General features: G+C 38.9%; 1 protein-coding gene across 23 annotated transcripts in view; it reads right to left on the bottom strand.

Moving 5' to 3' along the window:
- Positions 1-26424, bottom strand: part of LOC110826776 (agrin-like) — a 741485-nt gene that overhangs the window by 189257 nt on the left and 525804 nt on the right. The window contains exon 1 of one of the 23 annotated variants that reach the window (XM_087345745.1): positions 25934-26040. The exons of 20 other annotated variants lie outside the window; for them this stretch is intronic. Coding sequence is in view for 1 of the 3 variants with exons in the window: in XM_087345740.1 (XP_087201866.1) it covers positions 25916-25925 (10 nt within the window). In the remaining 2 variants the exon portion in view is untranslated. Of the gene's footprint in view, positions 1-14844; positions 14869-25915; positions 26041-26424 lie in introns of those variants that run through there. 2 more of the 23 variants (XM_087345740.1, XM_087345748.1) reach the window with 2 other exon arrangements.

Raw genomic sequence — 26424 nt, 5'->3', positions numbered from 1 at the left:
TCATCCATCACCCTCGAAGTAGTTCCCCTGGGAGTGAACACAACGATCCCAGCGCCGCTGCCAAGCCTGTAAGCATCCCTGGAAATCGTTCTTTGTCAGCCTGTCAAGCACCATATGCGATTCTGCCTGAATCTCTTCTGTCGTCTCAAATCTCCTTCCCTTTAGCTGAACTTTCATCTTTGGGAAGAGGAAGAAGTCGCACGGAGATTAGAAAGGAAGTTGGGGTCGGTTCTTGCAAGATCTTTGAGCTCCTGACAAACGAGAAGTCAAGTCGATTCTGCTTCTGGTCCTCAGACAGGATGCGTCGCATGTGGAGTTCTTCCTTTAGAATAAATCAGCTGACAGGTCCCATAGCCTATCCCAACAATGTCGCACAAGTCGTTGATGGTACGACGTCGATCTTCGTAACATTTTCGGGCGTCGTGCTCGAAGATGGTCGTCCAGAACGCTCGTCATCATCGACAGAGGTTCGGCCATTTTTAAAACGTGAATGCCACACAAAAGTTTGCAAACTCCCCAAATGCTTGCATTAGCATTTCATAGGTTTCCGTAGCCGTTTTGGCGAGTCTTTGGCAAAATTTGATGCACACGCCATTCCGAAATCGCAGGAGGGTCGGTGTAATGCACTACCAAAACGCCTGTAACTAAGAAACAAATGCTAATTCGATGATGCCGGCTGGCACACTGATTCACTATGAATGTAGGCCGCACCCCCTAGCGGCAGAAGCTCGTACTACATCCGGTTCGCCCTCTATTGACACAGTCTTTAAACTTTCTGATCGCACCTCGTACTTATGTAACGACGTTTTTCCAATTACTCACATTATAAAACTTCGAGTGAGAAGAGAAGACAATAGTGAATAATGAATTGGAAGGGATGTGGAAGGAAGCGGTCGTGGCCTAATTTATGGTACTATCCCAGAATTTGCCTCGAGGGACTGGGGGGAACCACAAAAATCCCAGTCAGGATGGCCGGTATCCGGGCCGAGTACGAAGCATGGGCGTTATTTTATAATTACGTACTGAGCTAGTTATCTCTGAAACGCGGTGAGTGGTTCGCAACACAAAAGGTACTTTGGGGTTTTAAGTTATCTACAGCCAGAAATATTAGCTGCATTTCGTATTTCGATAAAAAAAAATATCTGAAAATAAAAGAAGGGCGATTCCTTCTCGGCGCACGAGTTTTAAAGAGCAACCTCCAGAGGGGGACTGGTTCACCCCCAGTGACGTACACAAATTGAAAAGTTGAGCGATATAAAAACGGGGGGCGGAGGGGGGCGGGGGGGACTCATCTCCCTCGAGTGCCAGCCACACAGCATCCGCTGCCTTTAATTTTATATGCTCGGCGGAAATTATTTAAAAATAAAATAAAGAACACGCAAGATAAACAAAACATCAAATTGCACTCAGCAACTGCTTTTAGTTTAAAATTTATTCCGGATGCCATTGGAGCAGGTAACATAGCCTACTATTTACCGAGGCTCCTCATATTCCAAAAATAAATTACACTCAGCGTCTGTTTTCAGCGGGGAAGGGGGAAGTTCCTCGTCTCCTGGTCCGGAAGAAAACGCAAGACCGAGTTGAGCAGAAAACATTCTACAAACATCTGTGCGACAAATTAGGTTAGTCGTATCAAATTCTTGTTCTTATTTACAATACTTAACGACATGGATCTTGACCGCTTGAAAACATTATCGTGGGTTATAATCCAACCCGAGGAATGGATGTTTGTCTGTCTTTCCTTGAGTTGCGCTGTCCTGTGAAATTACGGCTGATCACCCATCTAAGGAATCCTATCAAATGTCTGGACGAATTAACTTTTTCGGAAGTATTCCTCAACTGGAACGCTCCTAAGGGCTCGATGAGAGAAAAATGAAGGAGAGGCGAAAGTATGTCTTGTTCTTAAGTCTGCCACGTGCTTAAGTCAGTCACTTGCTTAGGTCAGTCACGTGCTTAAGTCTGCCACGTGCTTAAGTCAGTCACTTGCTTAGGTCAGTCACGTGCTTAAGTCTGCCACGTGCTTAAGTCAGTCACTTGCTTAGGTCAGTCACGTGCTTAAGTCTGCCACGTGCTTAAGTCAGTCACTTGCTTAGGTCAGTCACGTGCTTAAGTCTGCCACGTGCTTAAGTCAGTCACTTGCTTAGGTCAGTCACGTGCTTAAGTCTGCCATGTGCTTAAGTCAGTCACGTGCTTAAGTTTGCCATGTGCTTAAGCCTGTCATGTATGAAACTCCACATTGTGCTTAGGTTGGAACTGTGTCTAAGTTGGCCTCGTGCTTAAGTGGACAAGGGAATGAACCCTCATGCATTCTGGGCCTGAAAACTGCACAGGCTTCAGTCCACAGTCGAATTAATGCCCCCCGGGGTAATTCATTGGCCTGGGTGAGGCAGAGTCCGACGGGACCCCAACCACCGAGCCACGGGGGCACTTCGTGCCTCACCTGACACAAACTCAGGCTTTGTTCGAGGTCTGCTGACTAAACCACCGGATTCTGTACAAAGTGATCGCTACTGTTCTGTTCATTTGCCTTATGACTCTCTTGCACTCATTGAAAACGACTCTGGTACACGTGAATCCCTGACCTACTCTACGTAATGCCACATTCATGTTAAAAACCAGAGCCTTTGGAAGCCGAATGCAAAAAATTCACATGGGTTCCAATCAGTTAATTACTTCAGAGATATTTATGGTTAAAATCACTAGTCCCACTGGAGAACTATTCCGTTTCGATGCTGTACAAAGTTGAGAACAGGACGCTTATCTCTGTAGATTTTGAAGTATTCTCGCCCTGATGATGGAGGCAGCAAGGATCTCCGAAACGTCGGTAAACTTTTACGAGACTGCACGCCGTTACAACCCAGGAGACAGGTTATCTCATTCTAATCGATGTATCGTTTCAATTTGGGAGATTTACTCATAGAATAACAATTCTGGTTAGTTTATTCGGTTATTAACTCGGATTTGATTTTCCTGAATGTCAACGTTGATGACTTCTTACGTGCAATTTGAAGTAGTTCAGCTGTGACGTGCCACCAGCAAACCCTCGTTCCTTTTCGCACCTCGAAAGCCATAAAATATCCGAGAAGACTCACTGGCTTAAACGTGAAACAATTTTCTTTTCTACAGCGTCTGTTCAACACGGTTTCGCCCCGACAAACAATTTTAACGATTCAAATTCGTCATGGAGATGACCGTTATTATCGGACGATTTAATGACAATTATATTGTGTTGATAATCTGCATTAATCTCGGTATCAGATTTCATGACAATCTGTCCTGGGCCCTTTTTTGTTCCCCTGTTACGAAAATAAATAATCAAAAAAGTATACCGTTCCTTGTCCACCAGTTTCCATGGCAACTCTCTGTACACACGCACAATACTGCAATCACGAAACTGATTGATACGCCATTAAAGTATTCTGTTAAATAACCACAGAACAATCTCAGCTGATTATAAACAAAAGTATACATGACGGAATTTTAAATATTTAAGGCGTTCGAATTGGTTTTTTTTAACTTATGCTTTCGGCTTTAAAAAATGATGCCTTCTTTCTGGACTTTTCCAATTCGGAATAACTTTTTGTTGAACATTCTTGATGCGTCCAGTTACTGAAAACAACACAAAACACAGAGGGACTCATCCAAGCGTCGAGCTGAGCGTCGAGCTGAGCGTCGAATGTGTTTCGAGACAAAAACCTTTGTTGACCATGGGATTGTGTGGGGTCTGAAGAGGCCGTGTGTCGACCTAATCGCACTGGAAGTTAGTAAGTTGTACGGTTTTTTACGATGATAATAATTAGCTATGAAATGAGTCCAGGATGGGGGGGGGGGTCTACACGTATCATCGCAGGGCGAACCCAGTTAGGACAGCAAAGCAAACCATCACGGCGCTCTATAAAGGGCTCAGTTGACGTAACGAGGCGTCGGGGAAGCCAAATGAAGGACGTCGGTCAGTACGTCAAAATTCCGCAGAATATTTGCGTAGAATCTGGACATTAGCGACTGGAGCCGGCGAGTTATTGGGCGCGAGGACAAAATGAGATAGTCTGTCGTAGTCTGAAAATTTTCCGCTATTCAACTTTAAAAAAAAATTAATCAAATTTACGTAGGGCCCAAAAGTTTCTGAGCACGTATTTTTCATTCGTCCTGAATTTGAATACATATCTGCAATTTGTGTGCATTTATTTCAGACGTACGTGTATTATGAAAATTTGCTGTGCAAATTCGAGAAACGTTTTCCTGTTCTCTCACCTGGTAAACGTCATCGACGTTTCCGGAGGATCTTGGCTGCTACTGCGTAATTAAATAAATATTGAAAATATTGGTCGAAACTACGAGTTTTGAAGACAGAAAAAACACGGCGTTAATTTTTTTTAAAATTAAATTTCATTACTTGGGTCATTCGAGTGGTCAGGACCAAGGTTTAAGATATCATGATCTGAAAGCGTCTAGGACTCACGCTGTGATAACTTGCGGGATGATCAACACGAAATTCACTTGAAATGTTTTTTTTGGAACTCAACTAAGAATTTCGTGGGCTGAGACACTGGACAGAAGGACACATGAGAAGGCGGGAAACGTGGAGATTTAACATAAAAGGAAGAATTTCTGATGTGAACATCGTGAGATTCCCGGTTTCTACCCTGAGAAACTGAGGAAAATCTTAATAAGACGCAATCGATTTAGAATTGGGGGTTCCTCACGAAAAAAATGTGTGGAGGTTGCAGAAACAAAATAGAATTGAAGATATTTTGATCTCCGGCGTGTTTAATGACGCTTCGCGAGACGCGGTAATCTTAAAACATCCGCCCACGCAGACGAGATTCGAGCTCGTTGCTGAAACTCGTCTCGTGTGCTGCGGGATATTTTGTCTGTTTCAAAGGATTCGAACGAAGAACTTCACAAACAGAAAAATTGACTAGGTGTAGTCGTCGCTGTTCCGAGGTGTGAACTGTGGACAGTCGAGGAATGAAACAAAGACCAAAGCCAGAGGCCGCAAGGCAGAGATATTCGTAGCAGAAGACGTTAAACAAAAGATACCTCTCGTAAAATCGATACAGATTTCAACACACAATAGCTTTGTAGTCGCTGACGGAGGGCATGGACAATAGCTCTTAATGAAATTTTTTTTTAACCAAATGCCCTGCCCTGAAACCTCTAAAATATAAATTAAATTATGACATTAAAGGTGTAGTGTGTTACAGGCAGGGAAAATGCATCCAGGAAAAACCACGTACGTTATGAAATAGCTCCATCTGCTTTACTTTCAAGTTAAATAATTGGTCTTCTCTCCTACTCCATCATACGTCACTAATGACTTCATAGAACAGTCAATTCCGACAAAGAAATGCAATTTACCGAGTCCCCTCTCGTAGAATTCGAGATTTTTTTTTCAAATTCTCTCGTTATGCTTTTGTGTTCGTAACGGAAGAAAAACGCAGGTTGGTGTTTGTGTGTTTTCCTTTCAACAAGACATATGTCTCCATCTTCCTGTAAGTTAAACCTCAACCCTATCGCATTTATTTTATAATCTGCAAGATGGCGGCACTGCGTAACGCAGAATTGCATTTAGTCTCAAAAACAAATAACTGACGACAGCTCCAAGAGAGGTCAAAGGAATTAAGAAATTTCTGTATCGAACAGTAGATGGACGTTAATTTATGTAAAGTCTGAGGTCACGAATGATTGATAAGCAACGCGAGTGGATACTATTAATCAAATTCGTTCTATACCGTGTCTACTATCACTATTATCCACATTTAGTATAGACCTGCAAAGAAAATTTTGATTTTTTTTTTGTGTTTGAGACGTAATGTTCGAATTTATAATTATTTTATACGAGCCAATAAACTTTATTTTGACATTAAATTCGTTTCACACTTAAAACATTTCATTCTTGAATATTATGCTGCAGAGATCCAAAAATTTATACGAAAAATATTTTTAATATTCGATTATGTTTCTCGTATTAAAATAATAACATCAACAAAGAGAATATTCATCGCCCTGATGACGGAGGCAGTATGACCTCTGAAACGTTGGTTAACATCGACCAGACTACACAGCGCAATAACCCAGAAGACAGAAATCTTCATATTCACCGCTGTGAGAACCTCAAGTCTTACACAGAATAATAAAAAGTTGTCAGTGGAACCACGGTTCCGGAGAATTAGACGTAAATACGTCTATACGGAAATGAAGTTTATATATTGGCTTTATTCTAAATATTTCCTTTATACATGCTTTACAATTGAATAAAGTTTGATTAAGACTTTGCTTATTTAACTTGAATTAGTTACGCTTAAGATGGCTCTGTGGTAGATAAATGTAATGTAAAGTAATGAAATGTAATGTAAAGTAAGGTAAGGTAAGGTAATGTTATTTATTTAGTGTTCTGTCTGACTACAGGTCCATATGAACAGGATCCTTCCATCCTTTTCTCGGACTGGGACCTGTTCATATACGTTCTTGGCAGATGATCCAGAAGTGGTTTGCCATTGCCTTCTTCTGTGTGTGAATGGAGTAATTGTTGGGATGCCACGGAGAAACCGGGGAAGCCCCCGGAGGAAAACTCCGTGTAAGGTAATGTAATGTAATGTAATGTAAGGTAATGTAATGTAATGTAAGGTAATCTAATATACTGTGGTTTCCAAGGTAACCATTGTTGTTTATTTGTTGATAAACAGATGACGTTTTCCAGGTAACATAACAATGCAGTTACACTTTTTCGTTTCCCTTTTTCGTAAAACATTTTTGCCGAATGACACTGGCCCTAAAATATAGACATATTTACGTCAAAAACATTACACCAGACTTTGAATTTATTCAACTATAATTGTATCAGCGCACTCTTTGGAACTAACCAAAATGCATCAGATTTATAAAACGCTGCTAAGAAAAGAAAATTAGAGAATGTCGGTGCATATTAACCATTGTTGGCACACAGCAACAATGAGATTATAAACTAAGTAAGTCGTATTCAAGCTGGGTCGGTCCTTAAAATGTTTAAAAAACTGTCTGTTTGACTCACAGCAAGATTTCGGTTTAAAAAAAAACAACAGAAAATCAACAATGCGAAATTTACTAACAACAATGAAAGTTTAGGACAAGCTGAAATATGTTACGTGTGTGATAACAATGGTGTGAAACTACGACATGATTTTGTACCAAGAAACGTGTGTCGTTTTGTAACACGTTTTAAATGAGCAACTGTTGCTCAGTTTACATTATATTACATTCTAAAGTTCATTAACCTGAGCTGCTTACAAGTTCCTCCATCAACTACGCACATTTCCCGGTCTAACGGCGTGTGTTTAAAATCTTCGCGTTCCAAACTTAACGGACCAAAACTTCCCTCCTTCTCAGCCAAACTCCTATCTTCACTTCTACAATGGATAAATTCCCCCATGTTCCATTTCTGCCTCACGTCACGATAAATTACCATAAACATTCACTCTCTTACGATGACTGTCTTCTGGGTTGTAGCCCCGTGTAATCTGGCAGAAATTTTACCAACGTTTCATAGGTCCTTGTTGCCTACAGCTACACTCCATAATTGGGACTAATGCTGGTAACAATTGACGAATAAATGGACCTCAGTTTTGACTTCTCTTGACAATGGAGAATGAAAATTTATCTCTGAGTGTGTTCAAGGCCTGTTTGTTGCTACAATGTAAAAGAAGCGATGATATATCTTGTAGGATGAACGATTTAATGAACCACACACATATTATGTTACAAAACTGGTAACTTCCATTATTATCACACGTTAATTTGAAGTTTGAAACGACGAGAAGTTTTTTTTTTTAAGTTCTGTGAATGTTCCCTGCCAACCACACAACTTAGCGTTAAAAAAAGTGTCAGTGGAACCAAGGTTCCGGAGAATTTGACGTAAATACGTCTATACGGAAAGGAAGTTTATATATTGTTTCCTAGGTAACAACAATGCTGAATAAACAGATGAGGTTTCCTAAGTAACATAACAATGAAGTTACACTTTTTCGTAACACTTTCTCGTAACACATATTTTTGCCGAATAACACTGACCCTAAAATATAGACGTATTTACGTCAAAAAACATTTAAATAAAATCTCTTACAAGCGATTGTTTAACAATGTTACAAGATATAACAATGACGCACGTAACAAGGTCTTCGTGTCACAATTTTTTCAAAGAATTAACTCTTTACGACGTAAACAAGACAATAAAATACATATTCAGACGAAATCACAGCTTCTAAAGCTTTGACAACAAAAGAAGTTAATCCCTACATTAATTTCTTTGTAATGTAGCAACTGAGGTTAATACAGGAACTGCTGTGACGTCATAAACTTCACAGATGAAAAATACTAAAGTCAACAAGTTATGATATATAAATGAGTAACGACTGATATAAATATGTAAATTAATACAAGAATTAAAATTTAATTATATAAACGATTTAAAATATTAAAATATTTAATACTAACGAGAGAATAAAATCTGATTATGAAAATTAACTGAGAGAAATCAAATAAAATCTCCATTAATAAACCTTGGGGTACCAAAATTTCGGAGTAATTTTGAGTATCTCAGCGAATTTTATCTCAAGAAAGACTCTCGACGCTCAGGGTTAAATTGTTACGATAATTTTGTATGAAACTTCTCTGAAAAAAAAGTTAATATGGGGGCTATGAACCATTACATTAATTCAATCGTCTATTTAACGACGCTATATCGAGTAAGGACGTACGTGAAAACGCTTGATGAAATGCATCACTGAGGTACCTACGGAATACAATTCAGAACGTTTTATAACAGTTGGTAATGAATAAAGCAAATTTTAGAGGCCGGAACTGTAAATACCTGAAAGCGACTTGTTACAATCGATTGTCGCTTTGTAATTATGACTAGGGCGCTCAAATTAGACGATTGTTCAAATTTGGGTCAAAGGCGACACGACCCCCGATGTCCACCCCCGCCAATATCTACAATGTCTGGGCAATCAATCGCTATTTTATCAACCCAGAACTTCAAAGGAACAAAGCCACGGTTCGCCCGTCCCTGACGCCTGCGCAGTCTGACCGAATTCATTTAAAACCTTCAGCTGTTTCACGAGGTCACGGAACCCAGCGCTTGTTGTGAGCGGTTGAGTAACTAACGTAGACAAACCACACGCGTCACTACTGTCAAATGTCTGTCCCTCCCCATATGATTACAAGATGCCAACTAATTCATTAGAAACTTACGAATTATTCTCGAAAATATCATATTTCCAGTCGACTGTCTTCTGAGATATTTGCACCGCGTAATCTATAAGAAGTTTCAGACGTCCTTAACATCAAATCGAAAAAAGGAGATTTATCGCCCTGATGATGTAGGCAGAAAGTAACTTCGAAACGAAAGTAAACTACTCTGCATGCCAGGAAGACAGCCATCCTCGTAATTAACGAGTTTTATTTCACAGTCTCATCCTGTCCGGGAGTTAGCCTAGAAATTTGAATATTCATTACAACGTCGAGTTAGAAGTACGAGTATTTATTCCTTTATGGTCAAACACCTGCAATCTGTGTTCCTCCCTCTGAGTGAGAGACCATGTTTCGCACCCATACAAAACAACATGCAAGATTATTGTTTTGTATACTTTAATTTTCAGGTTCTTAAAAATCAGACGGGAAGACAAAATATTTTGAACTGAGAAGTAGCGAGCATTTCCAGAATTTAATCTCCTCCTAACTTCCTCGTGAGTGTCATTTTGATTTGCTGTTGTTGTTCCGAAATATTTTAACTTTGTATCACTTTCAAAGGACTTATTAGCCACCCAAAGATAATTTTTCCTGCCTGTCTTCTGACGACGAGATACTAACACGTACTTAGATTTTTTTTAAAATTTACGTCTATAACTCGGGTTAATGATAAGAACGAGAAGCCCTGGTCATTATAATAACCCAGAGTTTACAGTTTCAAGACACATGAATCTCTCAGAATTATTATCGAGTACATTTTAAATTCTGTCAATTATATGGGCTTGCATGAAATCTATCGCTAACTCAAAATTGAAGACTAGATCCCGTACAATATCGGTGCTAGACCTCAGCTATGACAATTTTCACTATCAAAATATTTTGATATTTTTCTTCAAAGTATCGTGGAGAGTTCTAAAACCAATTATCATATCGTTCGCACGGTAGCCATGTTTTCAGCTGACTGAAAACGTCACACACAAACCATTCGTGACATTTGACAGTTGCCAGAAAATAAATTTTAATGAAGATAAGAGAAAGTTACATTAGAATTGCAAATATTAAACGCGTTAATCGAATCATGAAGTCAGTCTCTCCTCGTTCTTTGACGAATCTCGACGAAAATTTATTATTTTATGTAAAATGATTACCAGTCAGGACACTGTCGATTTGTTTAGAACAGGAAAATCTAGAAATGTGTACACCAACCCAATTATTTCGTTGTTAATTACAACATCACGTGACCCTAGTTGGCTCCTTTATAATCACAGCGATTTGCGAGTTTGTTAATTAAATCGAATTGTATTGAATTTTGCAGTTATCAATAATCAGTGACTTTTTGATTATCTGGCTCAGATCAGCTGCCATTTCAGTGTCACACCAACCGAATAGCATAACCTCAGCTAGTTCCAGAAAACGATGTTAGTTAGTGAAGTCTTGTAATTGATTTCACGTCCAAGGACTCGAAGTTTATATAAATGTTCGTCAGGATACGTCAACTTAAATGGAAGTAAGGACAGAATTAAGACAGAACGAAATTATATTTCTTTGTTTCGGCTACGTGCATATGACAGACATGACAGATTTTATTTTCTTATCCTTATTTCTCTCATTTTCCTCCTTCTATATGATATTCTCCCTCCTCTCTTCCTATTGGTCAAGACACGTGACCTCAAATGTAACAAAGACTCCCAAAGAGATGAACAAATTTCATTCTCATTACTGAAGGCATTGATTGCCACTTTAAAATAACTAATTTAATCTTAGAGAATACCGAATTATATTAAACCAAAAGTTCGGAATTATTTGAGTGTTTAACGACACTCCATCAAGTTGAGGTCGTAGCACCCACAAGAGAATACAGAAATAATTATAATAAACTTTACGTAAGATGATAGAGTTGCGTCATATTGTGAAAATATATATTTAAATAATTAATCTTGTCCGCCTAATCACAATTTAAAATTTAAAATTAAGATAGTTAAAATACCATGTGATGCTCCTTATCGAAATATTCGATTTACATTTGGAACATCACTTTCTCACTACACGTTTCGGTTCTTAACTGATAAACAACCACAAAAAAGTTGCATATAAGAAATTATGATTAAGTTTTAAGTTTATATAATTGTAATTTTTACACACCTGAAGATGGTTCATCTAAGAACCGAAACATGTAGTGAGAAAAGTGATGTTCCAAATGTAAATCGAATGTTTCGATAAGGAGCATCACATGGTATTTTAACTATCTTAATTTTAAATTTTAAATTGCGATTAGGCGGACAAGATTAATTAATTAAACAAACTTTACGTGTTAAAAATAAGAGTTATTCCATATCAGCAAACTCTTTGAAAAAAGATCATATTCATTCTTGGACAATTGATATGTCGACGTTTATAATATATAACGCACGCATCGTTAGATAAATAACTGATAACCAAATTACAACTGAGGGCATGCTGGACCATAAGGTCCTCGGTTAGTCGCCGCTGACATTCTATACCCGAAAGCCAGATTAAAACTACATATAAAATAAACTTGGTCCACAGAAAAGTACAATACTTTAATGCAACGTATGAATAACCATGGCCAATCCGAAGGGTATAGTATGAGAAATTTCAGCACAAGAAATTGATCTCCCTGGATGAGAATGTATGAGATCGCTTTCAAGGTAAGATTATCTCCGGCTCCGTGGAACAGGGGGATCATTTCTAATGCCCTGCAGCTTCGCCCTAGCTTCTGGGGGGGGGGGGGGGGGGCTCCCAGAGGATCAGCCAAGCGGTGGCGAGAGACAGTCTGTGCAGAACCACTCAGATTCACAGGATGCCCAAGAACTTCGGCACATCCGTCAGCAGACGGACCAGATAGAAAACATCTAAACGAGAGATTTTCGCTAAAGTCTCACTGGCAGACTCTCATTTGGACCAAACGACAACTCTTTTGACTTTGATTCGGGACGGACTCGGTTCGAATCCCGATTGCAAGTCGATTAAGTTCGTATTTTTAAAATGAAGTCTCTCGGATCACGCAAGAAATTGCAAGTAGCTTAAGGTAAAAGCAAAGCTGTCTCGCTAAACGCCATGTAGCAGCTTGGGGGGAGAGCGGGTATAGCTCCTACTCATTCTCCACCTCGGCACTAGATGGGGTAAGTGGCCAGCATCACGTCTCGGCCGTGCTTTACCCCCCGGAAAGGATCCCGGTACCCATTGGACAGGAGGCTTGGTGGACTCCAGTACTTCTGAACCCTTCGGGGATCGAATATCGGTCGACCAGCCCGTGGACAGTAACTGTACCGACTAATGTTTCACGACGCTTTCTCTCATACTCCTATGATTTAATTATTCAGGACTGTCACCCACGTCTCAACGCTGGGGTCAAAGGTTGACAGGATTCAAAACAACTGGAAAATATAATTTACTTTTGTTTTAATGGATGCAAAGAAAAACTTTTTCGCCAAAACGCACATTTGAATACAAATACTTTTATCATCAGACAGTACATAAAACTCGTTCTTCTTTCACTCGTTGAGAGAACGTGGATGACGTCAATGTATTCGAGGCGAATCTGTGCGTTTTGCCTACGTCAACAACTTGAGGACAGAAGAATAATAAATGCGGATACTACGTAAACAAAGTACATAACTGAAATGGAAATCGAGACGGCGAGCTACGAAGTACGGGCGCCGGGAAATAATGTTTTTTTAGAAAATTCTTTCTTCCCGGCACACTCCCGTCCCTCTAATTCCATTGCCTTTCGCTTATAACGGATGTCGAACGCACAAATTCCCCCCGACTACAACACAGAACATTTCATCGTAATATTTCCCCCCAAAGTATACGAGAACGAACCCAGGAAACGTTTATCTGGCACCTAACCTAACCTAACCTAACCTAACATAACCTAACCTAACATAACCTAACCTAACATAACCTAAACTAACATAACCTAACCTAACCTAAACTAACATAACCTAACCTAACCTAACCTAATCCAACCTAACCTAACATAACCTAACCTAACCTAACATAACCTAAACTAACATAACCTAACCTAACCTAATCCAACCTAACCTAACCTAACATAACCTAACCTAACCTACGATCGAGTTGACGAATTTTAATAAAATTTCGTACGAACATAATTTAAGTAAGAGACATACACCATTTTATTTCACGTTTCTTGACAATTAACAGCATCAAAATGGATGTCGTCCGAAGTGGCAGTGATTCCAATTGCGCGTTCTACGTTATGAGTTAACAGATTTTCCGAGAGTCTTAATTATGTAACTTCTGTCAAGTTAATTATTCTGTAGAGTACAAGAGAAATATGTCAAGAGCTTGATCTGCGTTCAGACATCCGTCAGTCGTCGATAACTGACGAGGCAGGAACTAGAAACCTTCAAAACGTACGGATAATTTACATGACTACATATTTTATGTCAGCCACTTCACAAATGTCAACAATAAATATCATTGAAGCGTTAAACTCAGTCACTGTTGAACACATTTAATATAGTCGGGATCTAGCTAACTAACTAATCAACTAACTTCCTGGTAGCAGAATCCGCAAGGTCCAACACCGACAACACCAAAGTCCGCCACTGACCACAATCCTAAGACCTCCAATGGCCTGGGAATGTAGAGGTGAATAAAGAATTTTGGTGAGAAAATCCATCCGGAAAACGACCACTTTGCAGACCAAGAATGAGATGGGGGGATAATATAAAGATGGATCTTGGGGAGGTGGGCTGTGAGAATGGTAGTCGGGATCTACAGACTGAAAGTGGGATCAATTGGACAGATATTAATCATTAATTGAGTCGGAAGAATGTCACATTTGCGTACCATGTGAGTATATTCGTTTTCCTTTCAGAGTTTTTTAAAAATTTTATATAATGACATGGGGCACTCTGAAAGCTATTTCCCCGATACAACTTTCAGTATTCTCGCCCCACGTACGTCCACGTCTTCGAGTGATGAGTATTTCAGGATTTCCCAGAAAAAAATATTGTGTCCCTTTACGGTCTCGTTACATTATTCGACCATCTCATCAATTTGTTTTTCAAACCCTAACAATATCTGGCGAAGACTAAAATCTACAAAGCTAACCATTACGCGGTTTTCCTCAGCCTCCTGTCAATTCATCCATCTAGGCCCAAGATTCCCGTAAGGGCTGAACAAAGTACACGGTGACAAGAGAGACGAGATTTCACACGAATATAAAAAAAGTTGAGCAGTTAAATAATTATAATACTTATATTATTTATATTTTCGTGTATTAATGATTTTCTTAAAAAAAAGATAAAACTGTAAATGTGGACTTAAAATCAGCCAAAAACTGATGTCATTATGTTGAAATTTAAATAGTAGGAGGGGGGAAAAGTGAATATGAAGAGAGATGTGTTGCGTGGGATGCAGATTTTCGTAAAACAGTACGAATTATATTTGTTACAAAAGCAATAACGTAATATTTTTAAAATAAACATATTAAATTAACTGGAATACTACTTAACGCTAATTAATTTACGTTCAATTAAATTTAAATGATATTAAAAATATTAACCTGTAAATAACATGACCTAGTGCGTAAGAATAATATGGATTTTTTTGAATATTACTTACTGGATACATTTGAACCAAGGCAGAGGTTTAATTAGCCACGTACGTCTCAGCAGGAACAACTAGCTACTCGTTACGAAGTTGTTGTTAAGGGACATGGAGGGGGGACGTAGGCGGTAGGATGGGGGGAAGGTGGGGGTATTAAGTCAAACAGTGCTGTGATGTTGACGGACAGGGTTCAAATATTATTCGTCGTTATTAATATTAAAAACATAGTTAGATTCATTCATCTGAACACCTGTAATCATCACTTTCTTTATTGGTAACTCATAATACGTATTTAAGACTCTCACAAAAGTTTATCGACGTTTCAGAAATCACTGCATCTGAAGAATCTGTAAAATTTATAACAGACCACGTGACGCTACAATCGCTGACGTAAGAACCCGATATCTAGGCGCTGATGGTTGAAATGTCAGTCTGTGAGCCACGAAGGTTCGACATCGCGCACACATGAAAGTTACAGCCCGGACCATCCGTGTTATATCTAGAAGGTAGATCTCGAAAGAGTTAAGAAACATCGAGAGACTTGTTTACGCACTCATGTGGATTAAGATATACTCTAGGAGTTACGAAATATTTCTACGTTTCGACATAGATCATCAACGTGGTTAGATATCGGAGACACGGACAGATAGACAAATTGGAATGAAATAAGTGGAGTGTGACCGAACGGAAGTTTCTTTTGGAGCCAAATCTGCGAACAAGCTTCTGGTTTCAAAGTCTTTAAAAAAAATAAAATACGAAATGCGAGATGCTGTACCTAATGGACCGGAGACAGAAGGAAAGGAGACGAAGCAGAAGACTGGCGTCTCAACAAAACAGAATTAAAATTTTACCTGCGTCACTCAAAATAAACCTTTTTGCAGACATAAGATGTTTCTCGTTTCGAGTACGAAGCTACGAGGAGGCCAATGTCACGCGGAATCAACATTATTTAACTTTTATAAGCAAGACTTAACGGACGGTACATGTTTCAGTATTAAAATTCACCCCATTAAAACCGAGGTACTTCACTGACGGAGAACACACGTAAAAATTCCTCGAAAAGAAAAACACATCTTAATAAATGAAAGACGTAAATGGCACTGGAGTGTGATTACCCGAAGCTTTGACAACGTTTACGAGAACCCCGTCGGAGGACGTGACCCGAAGACAATTTTCATTTTCACAGCTGTTATTCACATGGCAAACCTCATATTTCGTATTTGTTAACACCATATGTTGAACTAAGTTTCGCCATCAAAATTCCTCAAACAAAGTCACAAAACTTCTTCAAATTCCTATTCAATTAATGCGACACGTGTTCCGAGTACTTTCATGAAAACATTTGTACGAACGCATTCTGAGGCCCCCCTGTAGTAATTGGTTCAGCAACCCGCCATTATCAAAACGAACTTCGATTGTCTTTTCTTGTATTCACACTCCCTTCAACCCCTCTCCGGTTTTATTATTTTCCACGTTCCAAATTTCCTGTTGTAGTTTAAGTTAACTCTTTTCGTAAAAGTCCCGTTAAGCCCCGAAAACCTAATATTTACAAACTAAAGCATCTCAGATAAAAAGTTTCTAACGCAGAATAAATTAAACACGAAAAGAACTGAACGAACACAAACGTATTTGCAAATTAAGGCTTCATTATGTTTTAGCATTCACCGCGAAACAAACATAGGAAACACGTCGAGTATTCACTGTTCCAGAAATTAAAATCGGAACGTATTCTTTTACACTGACGTAGAACTTAAAATTCCGTCACCAGGAACCAACCAATCACACTACCAGGCCCGTAGAAACTCAGGGGAAATGTGACGTAACACTCGGGTCCAATCTTCCAGTCCCGAAGCCTTTAGCACTGCGAGAGTCTCGTACGAACAAACGCAATCTTTTCCACAATTGAATCTGCTCCTAGATTTACATTAAACAACCCTTATGAGCTTAAAGTAAGGGTAGAATCCTACTACCACCACCGTTAACCCCCAAACCTCGGTCTGTAGCCCGTTAATAAGAGGACTTAACGTTTTATTGCATTAATGACAAGTTTTAATGTCACAAGTGACCAAATGCACATTCTGACTCAGTTCAAATATCCTACTTCACATATCCTCTTTATTCTCAGTCGGTATCACATCGTCCTACATTACCGACAAGTGTGGCAAATGTTCCAAATTCCTACAAACGTTTCAGCCTTCCCAAAAAAGATTTTACCACCGAAAATTTTACGACGAGGTGTTTCTGTCCCAAATAATAAACTTCATACAGTCAGAGGGTAAACCCTTGTCGGCCATCCGAGCTGCTTATCCAATGCGTTCGCAACGATCCTACTTTGAAACCGCCTTCTTCGTAACGCGCATTGCTAACGAGAGGCCCTCTGCATAATGAATGCAACAGACTAAAGTAACAGGTTAGGTTAGGTTAGGTTAGGTTAGGTTGGATTAGGTTAGGTTAGGTTAGTTTAGGTTAGTATAGGTTAAGTTAGGTTAGGTTAGGTTAGGTTAGGTTAGGTTAGGTTGGATTAGGTTAGGTTAGGTTAGGTTAGGTTAGGTTGGATTAGGTTAGGTTAGGTTAGTTTAGGTTAGTATAGGTTAAGTTAGGTTAGGTTAGGTTGGATTAGGTTAGGTTAGGTTAGGTTAGGTTGGGTTAGGTTAGGTTAGGTTGTACCAAACTACACGATCCTCAGCTGGAGCTAATTCCTGTACTTTAAGATAACAAGGGATAAAAACAGAATAATCAAGGAGAATACTAATGTTAACACAATACAGGTAGCCCTCGATTTACGCCGGGGACGCGTTCCTGGACGAACCGGCGTAAATTGAAACTCTTTTATAATGTAATCCAATGACATTCATTTGCAGCACCCAAACATTCACGAGTAATATAATGACATTACATTTAAAGCCCTGAAATAACGTAAATAAAATAAAGGTAATTTAAAAAATATATTATATTCAATTACAATCGACAGTTCGTTGGTCCCCGCGATTCTTTCATGTAATTTATGTGTACAGTCATCTCTGCTGTTATGCAAAAATCGTGTATTAAAAATAACCCCGGTACCTCCGCAGATATTAAATTAGTCCTTTGGAAGTTTAAAGTTCCAGGAATTAAATTGCATAAGAGCGAACTCGCATATGCAAAAGTTTGCATTTCACAAACAGATTTTACCGATTCATCGATCTCACCGGAGCAAATTCGCGTTAACGAAACATACGTAATTGCAGAGATGACTGTATTTATAAATTTTATTCAAAACCAGCGATGTTAAGAATTACGATTTAGTATAAGAATCAGTACGAGATACATTGTAAAACGTTATAAATAATAGTAAAATATATTATTTTTCACTTTTTGACTTTTTTGGTTTCAAAATCGGAGTTATTCTGAATCGTCGCAAATCGAGAGCTACTTTTATATAACAGTAGATTATAAGGCATAGAATTAACATAAAACTTTGTGGAAATTAATCGACGTTTCGGATGAATGAGTCCATCAGAATGCAAGGTTAAAATTTCCAAAAGACAGCCATCTTCACATTCGTCAAAGTAAGAACTTCAGGTACCAAATATGTAATACGTAATCATGGTTTGTATCTTCTTTTTTTTTTGAGATTCCTGGAAATTGTAAGGCAACATGGATGCTATGTCCCTGGTACCGTTAGAGGACTTTATTCTTCGCCATCGTAAATATAAACATAACTCTATGAAATTGGATTCTCATACCTAATCTGCCCTACATAAATCCCCCGTTATAGCAATACAGATTCAAGGATAATCGCCATGTTATTACGTAGGTCTCCCGGCGCGACTTGATTTGTACACCCTACGGAGAGAAGCATCCTAAGATCTCGGTGTCTGCCCGCACCAAAATGTCTGATAACGCGAAACATTTCCGATAACGGTCACACAATGAGGACGGTTACTAGAATTTTGTCATAATTTTTGGACAGTTTCCGTTCTTGCCACGTATCGCGTTCTCTCATTACATTCTCTCTTAATATCGATTTTTGTAAACAACGGTTAATCAACTTTTACAACCCTGTCCCTGGATTTATGCAAACGAACGTGGTTTCCAGTCTTTTATTTGTAAATCTGAAAATAAATTCATTGAACACTGGACTATCCGTAAAAATTATTCATTTCAAAACAAACTTCATAATTTGTCGGTGTACAGAGAAGACCCACAGGTGTCTCGCCCAAATCCAAAAAGACAGCCGAGAGTCGCATTGCGCTGCTCCATTGTTTATCACTGCTAGCCTATATTTCAGGCGGACCTCGTGTTCGGAGCAGTGTCTGTTTAAAGCAGGGTACACACCAAGGCGAAAAATGTTTGCAAAACAAAACTGACTCAACGAACTGAGGAAATGATGACAAACGCTTGAAGTACAAACGAGAACTTATTTTAAGAAAAACATTAAATCTGTGAAATATTTCATTATTCATATCCCCGATACGCTGTCGAGGGTTCAGGAGTCAATGCGATCGGGATCCCGACGAACACAATCGGGGCTCCTGAAGTGTCCAAACCACGGTCGGCCAGTCCGTTGAGTCACTCCACCGCTTGAGCTGACCGACTCAAGTTTTAAACGAATTAGGAATCACAAACCCCCCCAGAATATAAATCCCTAATTTCAGTTAATTTCAGTAAGGAGAAATATTAAAAATATTAAGGAAAATTTGTGAAAAAATAATGAAAATGTAAGAAGTGTCTTGAGGATAGTATATCAACACAAAGAAAGCATATATTTGTTTATATTTGTTTAAATCTTGTCAGTCTAATCACAATAAAATTCCTATTAAAATATTAAAATATTACCATAACTAACATTTAAATATTTAAATATATTAAATGATGATACACCTGAAGATGGTTCTTATAGAACTGAAACATGTCGTGTAAAAAAGTGATGTTCTAATGTAAATCGAACATTTCGATATAGAATATCATTTAATATATTTAAATATTTAAATGTTAATTATGGTAATATTTTAATATTTTTAATAAAAATTTTATTGTGATTTAAACAATATATATTTATCACAATATGACGCAACTTTATCACCTCACAAAGAAAGCAGTTTCTCCTTTCGAATATCATAAACTTGTTTAGTGATTAAGTCTCAATTAACATTATAAATCTTCAAGACATCGATTCTATGGTTCCCTGTTATATCTCGCTATCAGCGACTGTATCTACGAAAATTCATTCATCGTTTCATCGTATTATGACCAACAAATGTCACTGAAGTGACAGCCTTAGTTTATAATTTCTAACCCAGAGTAACTCGGGAGTGTCACGAGAAAACTTAGTAAAGACATCCAACATCTCATTTAGGATTCGCTACAACTGACTTCCCAGAAGCTCACTTACGACAGCAAAATCGATGTGAAAAAACAGCTTTCAGCTTTCCTTAAGAAATCTCAAGGGCTGTTCAGAACAAATGCATCAGACACAAGCAATCCATTAAATTAAGAAAATGAGAAAGAAAGTTAAAGAATATTCCTTTCATGGGGATTAAATCGTGTTGCTAGGGCAACGGCTGTCGTCAAAAATGTGTTATTACAGCGTGTCTGGCAAGTACCTCGTGTGCTTTCAACAGCGAGAGACAGATGGCTCTGTCAGCATAGCACAGGCGGAATGGCTGTTTACTCAAGTAAATGAACAGAGAGTAAATAAACGTACGGCACATTCACGGGGGTTATTATTTCACATGTGAGTTGCTTAGCGACACTAAAAGGAGTTCAGACTATAGGGCGTTAAATAATAGAATTATTAATATTTTATAAAATGTGAATAAATACAGGGCCTGCTTTGGGTTCAGAATTACAGCGATCAGGAGAGGCAAAGGGCGAAGATTATGTAAAGCAGATGATGATCAGTCAATACACGATTACTACAATTCAGCGAACCATTTTAATCGTATCCTCGTATAAATGACATTTAAGAATCCAGTACGTACCGCGAAGAAAACACTACGCCTCACCATTACGAAAATCAGCTGGTTTACCCTTTGAAGTCAAAGCTCGTCTAAATATTACGTATTTAAGAATCCAGTCCGTACCGCGAAGAAAACACTACACTTCACCATTACGAAAATCAGCTGGTTTACCCTTTGAAGTCAAAGCTCGTCTAAATATTACGTATTTAAGAATCCAGTCAGTACCGCGAAGAAAACACTACGCCTCACCATTACGAATATCAATTGGTTTACCCTTTGAAGTCAAAGCTCGTCTAAATATTACGTATTTAAGAATCCAGTCCGTACCGCGAAAAAAACACTACACTTCACCATTACGAATATCAACTGGTTTACCCTTTGAAGTCAAAGCTCGTCTAAATATTACGTATTTAAGAATCCAGTCCGTACCGCGAAGAAAACACTACACTTCACCATTACGAATATCAACTGGTTTACCCTTTGAAGTCAAAGCTCGTCTAAATATTACGTATTTAAGAATTCAGTCCGTACCGCGAAGAAAACACCACACTTCAACATTACGAAAATCAGCTGGTTTACCCTTTGAAGTCAAAGCTCGTCTAAATATTACGGATTTAAGAATCCAGTCCGTACCGCGAAGAAAACACTACGCCTCACCATTACGAATATCAATTGGTTTACCCTTTGAAGTCAAAGCTCGTCTAAATATTACGTATTTAAGAATCCAGTCCGTACCGCGAAGAAAACACTACACTTCACCATTACGAAAATCAGCTGGTTTACCCTTTGAAGTCAAAGCTCGTCTAAATATTACGGATTTAAGAATCCAGTCCGTACCGCGAAGAAAACACTACGCCTCACCATTACGAATATCAATTGGTTTACCCTTTGAAGTCAAAGCTCGTCTAAATATTACGTATTTAAGAATCCAGTCCGTACCGCGAAGAAAACACTACACTTCACCATTACGAAAATCAGCTGGTTTACCCTTTGAAGTCAAAGCTCGTCTAAATATTACGTATTTAAGAATCCAGTCCGTACCGCGAAGAAAACACTACACTTCACCATTACGAAAATCAGCTGGTTTACCCTTTGAAGTCGAAACTCGTCTAAATATTACGTATTTAAGAATCCAGTCCGTACCGCGAAGAAAACACGACACTTCACCATCACAAATATCAAACTGATTAACGATGTTTAAGAAAGTTATCGCTGAAGAATGACACGGAACCATTAAAATAAACTTAAGAGTTACTGATCGTCAAAGCAGATGGTACATATAGTTACCACTGTGCTTTATGGGATTAAGCTAATTCGTACTCGATAAATTTCACGTGTATCATAGTTAACACAAATTATTCTAAAGACCTCTGTCTTCTTGGTTATTGCGCCGTGAAGTCTTGGTAGAATTTTACCGACGTTTCGGAGGTCATTGCTGCCACCATCATCAGGGAGGTGGTTTCTAAACGTCGGTAAAACTTCTACCAGACTTCACGGCGCAACAACCAAGAAGACAGCCATCTTGTATAGATTTAGATGTTGGCACAAAACTTATTATGACGATGGAGACCACCACATTGGAGGTGATGACGGTGCGAGCCAGTTCTTCACTGGTCCCGCCGGGCAAGCCAGCTGCCCGCAACACAAAGCTGACGGATGTGGACTCGGACGCCCACAGAGCGTCGACCTCGAACAACTTGAGACATATTCTGGGGACTGACTTATCCGCAGAAACTTCCAGCAATTCGAAGCAGAGAGGAAATTTTGTTTAAGGAGATAATGCTCTTTTATCTTACGTCATATACAGCCTACAGTGCAAGAGATTTCATTCTCTATTTACACCCAACCAGCGCCGCCAGTACGTGCGGAAAGTCAGTGCACTACTACAGCGGCGAAAAAAAAACAGTTGAAGTACGTCACGCGTGCAACTTTTATACACGATGTTTGAAGCAGTGTTAAGAGGTCGGGTCTTGGAGGACTAACGCGGGACGGAACACGAAAGCTTTCCTGCGAGAATTTTGACGAGATCTAACGACAAGCCGACGTCGACCTCCTGCGGGGACTTGGAATTACATTCAGCGCCGAGAGGGTCTGAGGCTTTTGGAATAATTACAGGCCGCTTACGTGAAAGTATTCATTCATCGTAACTCTGCACAGACCTCCACGTGTAGTCGGTATAGTTTTTAAGTGGAGAATCATATTTTATTTTACAAAATATATCAGTTCCAGGTCATGGACACTGAGCAACTCCTAGATAGAGCTAATCCGGTCCGGAGATAGGGATTAGCTCTATCTAGTGAGCCCAACTGTGTAGGAACCTGAAGACGGAGATAGAGTCCTATTTCCGAAACGTCGTTTTATGTTTTATATTTTATATTTTACTAGGCGATGGATAATATCCAAGGAAATTTTTATTCAAATGAATTTTATTTCAGATCGCGACTATCATAATGGTTTATTTATTAATAATGTTTCTAAGAACAAAATAAGGCTAATTTTCATACAGTCTCTCAGCTGGGTACGTCATTTTTGCAAATGTAAAGATTCTAGGCTTTTAGATCGATTGTTTTTATTTAAATTTTGAATTATTCTCTTATTTTCTAGCGTATTTTATTATTATTATTAATTATTGTTATTAGTGTTTGCATGTTTTAGATCCGTGAATTTGACAAAACACGATAATACGGAACATTTGAACTGATTTATTATTATTCCCATCATTGTCGTCCTTATAATTAATAAAAACAAAATTAAAAATTACTGAAATTCTATAAAATCATCAGCTGTTATTAGCACAGCTGAAAAAAAATTATATTTTCTCCTGCAGTGCTAACAGAATCATAAACAACAGAGAGACGTTTTTCGTAATGCATTTCGACTGAATCGATTTTTGGCTTGAATGATATTTTTATAAATTTGTCGAGTCTTCAAATGAAATACCAGTCGAATACGGCCGATTTATCAACAGTTTTAACAAGAATTTTCCATACGCTCTAGCGTTCAAGAACAAAAACAAATTAAACTCGAAAAATGTCCTGATTTTGACGAAAAATGAAACAGTGCAACATTTGTACAGGATTAATACAGGATAAGGCAACGAATATGATTAAATTTATAAGTGTTAAAAAAAACAACAGAGTTCTCTGAAGTTACGAGATGACTATCTCTGCTTTTGTTAGAAAACGCTGCAGTTATCTCGATCACGATAAAGATTGGACAAAATAAAACCTGAGAACGCGAAGTGACATTTTGTTAAAATTTAATTTGCTAATAAAAAGCCATGGCTGTCAGCCAGAGGACGGTCTGCTGTAGTATTACAATGCACACATGCTGTTTGATTTCCGCGTGACGTGTCAGCTAGACCAAGCGACGCTCCAGGGGGGCCTTTCCCCATCTACCACAACAAGAATCAACGACGTATTTTATTTGTTTCCGGGGTCAACTTGTCACCTGACATAATCGACTCAAAATCCGCACACGATAAACAGAACAACACACCACGACTTTCAAACGTTGGCCATTAGGGTGAATTTTGTGTCAAATATCATCCACCAGTGTAATAGCAACGTACGTGTTGGGAGCTTGATTCGTGTTAAGCGATTTTGGACCTTCTGAACGCTCAAAATCCGCACACGATAAACAGAACAACACACCACGACTTTCAAACGTTGGCCATTAGGGTGAATTTTGTGTCAAATATCATCCATCAGTGTAATAGCAACGTACGTGTTGGGAGCTTGATTCGTGTTAAGCGATTTTGGACCTTCTGAACGCAGGTTGGTATTATCGCTGACACAGTAATGATTTTAAGGAATTCTGAGCCTTATCAGAAAATATTTATGACTATCTGTGTTTGATACAGTTTTTCCCGCCATTCTTCAAGGGTAACTTTACAATTTATAACAACTATTTAAGTAACTAACTAAGAAACTACAAGGTATACACAAAAGAATGGTGCGGTTTCATCATAATTGGTATTCAGTTGGGGTATTAACTTTTGAAACCGCACCATTCTTTTGTGTATAACCTGTATATGTCAGAATAATTGCCTGGCTGATTAAGTACATGGAAGAATGCCATCCTAGAGAAGCTGATAGTCGATCAGCTACAAATAAAATTATCTAACATTTATGAGTCCTGAAGGTTAATTTCTGCATTCACAAGAGCTCGCTACCTGTTCCTATCTGGTGCCAGATGAGTCCACTCACACCTCCAACCTTATTTCCCTGAGATATTTCTTTAATATTATCCTTCCATCTACGCCTAGTTATTCCGAGTTGCTTCATTCCTTCCTTTTCTCAATTAAATGTGTGCCCCATAGACGCAATGCAGCAGGAATCGACGTTTCAGGAACAAACTTAAACCATTCGGCTGGCTGCATACACTGTCCCTAAGAGTTCTCGAATTATATTAAAGGAAAACATGTCTGTGATAGCATCTACTAGTAAAATATTTTAAAAATAAAAATATACCGGCAATAAACCATTGTCATAAGAGATACATAAAATTTAAATGATAATACGATTATAAACATCCAGAGAAAAATATTAATATGTCGTCGTCTCTTAACTATGAGACGTGTTACACGGTCATACGGGGGAGTGGAGACGTCTCAGCGGCTTTGTTCCGGAGGTCAAAGTCGGTCTGGACGCCTTACTAAAGACAAAAACCTGGTTAATAAATAACTTCTTTTGTTCCGTTAACATAACGCGGGCACTGACATCTGCAGAGACAAGTAGGAACTGCTTTAGGGCGCACGGTTGCTCCTAACAGTCGAACTGGACAGATCTAGAACGAGGAGATTTATCGACAATTACAAAACAGAACGCAACAGATGCCACTTATGACCCAAACGTTTTAATTACCTTCAACACTACCGCATCGTCGTTGGCAAATTTTTAATTAATAAAAAATCGCGCATCATAACGTGGAAATTAGCCCTGAAGCCACGGGCTATTGAAAACAATGCCCAGCCATCAATCAGGGACACTTCGGTTGACAAGCCGCGGGCAGAGGGACTCATGCGCGCGCACCTTTCGGGCTTACGTGTAACAAGCGTTGAATGACCTTGACACGTGAATTCTGATCCATAAATAATTTATCTAAAATTATCTGTAAACCAATTGAAATGGGCTGTAACTTACTGCCTTCCATCAGCTCACCTCTTCGACACAGCTGAAGCTTTCCTTGTTCAAAACCCGGCGAAGTTAAAGCAACACTGTACACTTTCTCCAGACGAAGGATCTCGTACGTATGACCACTAGGCAGGGCTCCTAAGTGCCGTACTTAGGTGCATTCGGCACGGCCTGGTCAGTGCACGGAACGGCCAGGTTACATGATAGCTGTTTAAAAAAAAATGCCAGTTCCCATGATTCAACGCGAAACAACGAATACTTTTTTTTAAGCTTGGAGGTGCGCGCGCATTGCTTACTCCACGCGCCGAGAACTCGCAAGTAACCTGGTCCCTACAACACAACACCCACACGGGGTAATTGATAGTCTAGGGCAGGAGTTCTCAAACTTTTTTACCTGACGTAACAATAATTCTAAATTTAACACATTAAATGTACCACAAACCAAATTCGACCAGGGATAAACTTATTTATGTCAATATTATGTTTTGATTTTCTAACTTAATTCGCGTACCACCGGT

This window comes from Zootermopsis nevadensis, unplaced genomic scaffold, assembly GCF_977971745.1.
Source record: "Zootermopsis nevadensis isolate Lab colony 2312 unplaced genomic scaffold, Znev_1.0 Znev_ptg000009l, whole genome shotgun sequence".
NCBI lineage: Eukaryota > Metazoa > Arthropoda > Insecta > Blattodea > Termopsidae > Zootermopsis > Zootermopsis nevadensis.
This window is presented reverse-complemented; position numbering and strand designations above follow the sequence as displayed.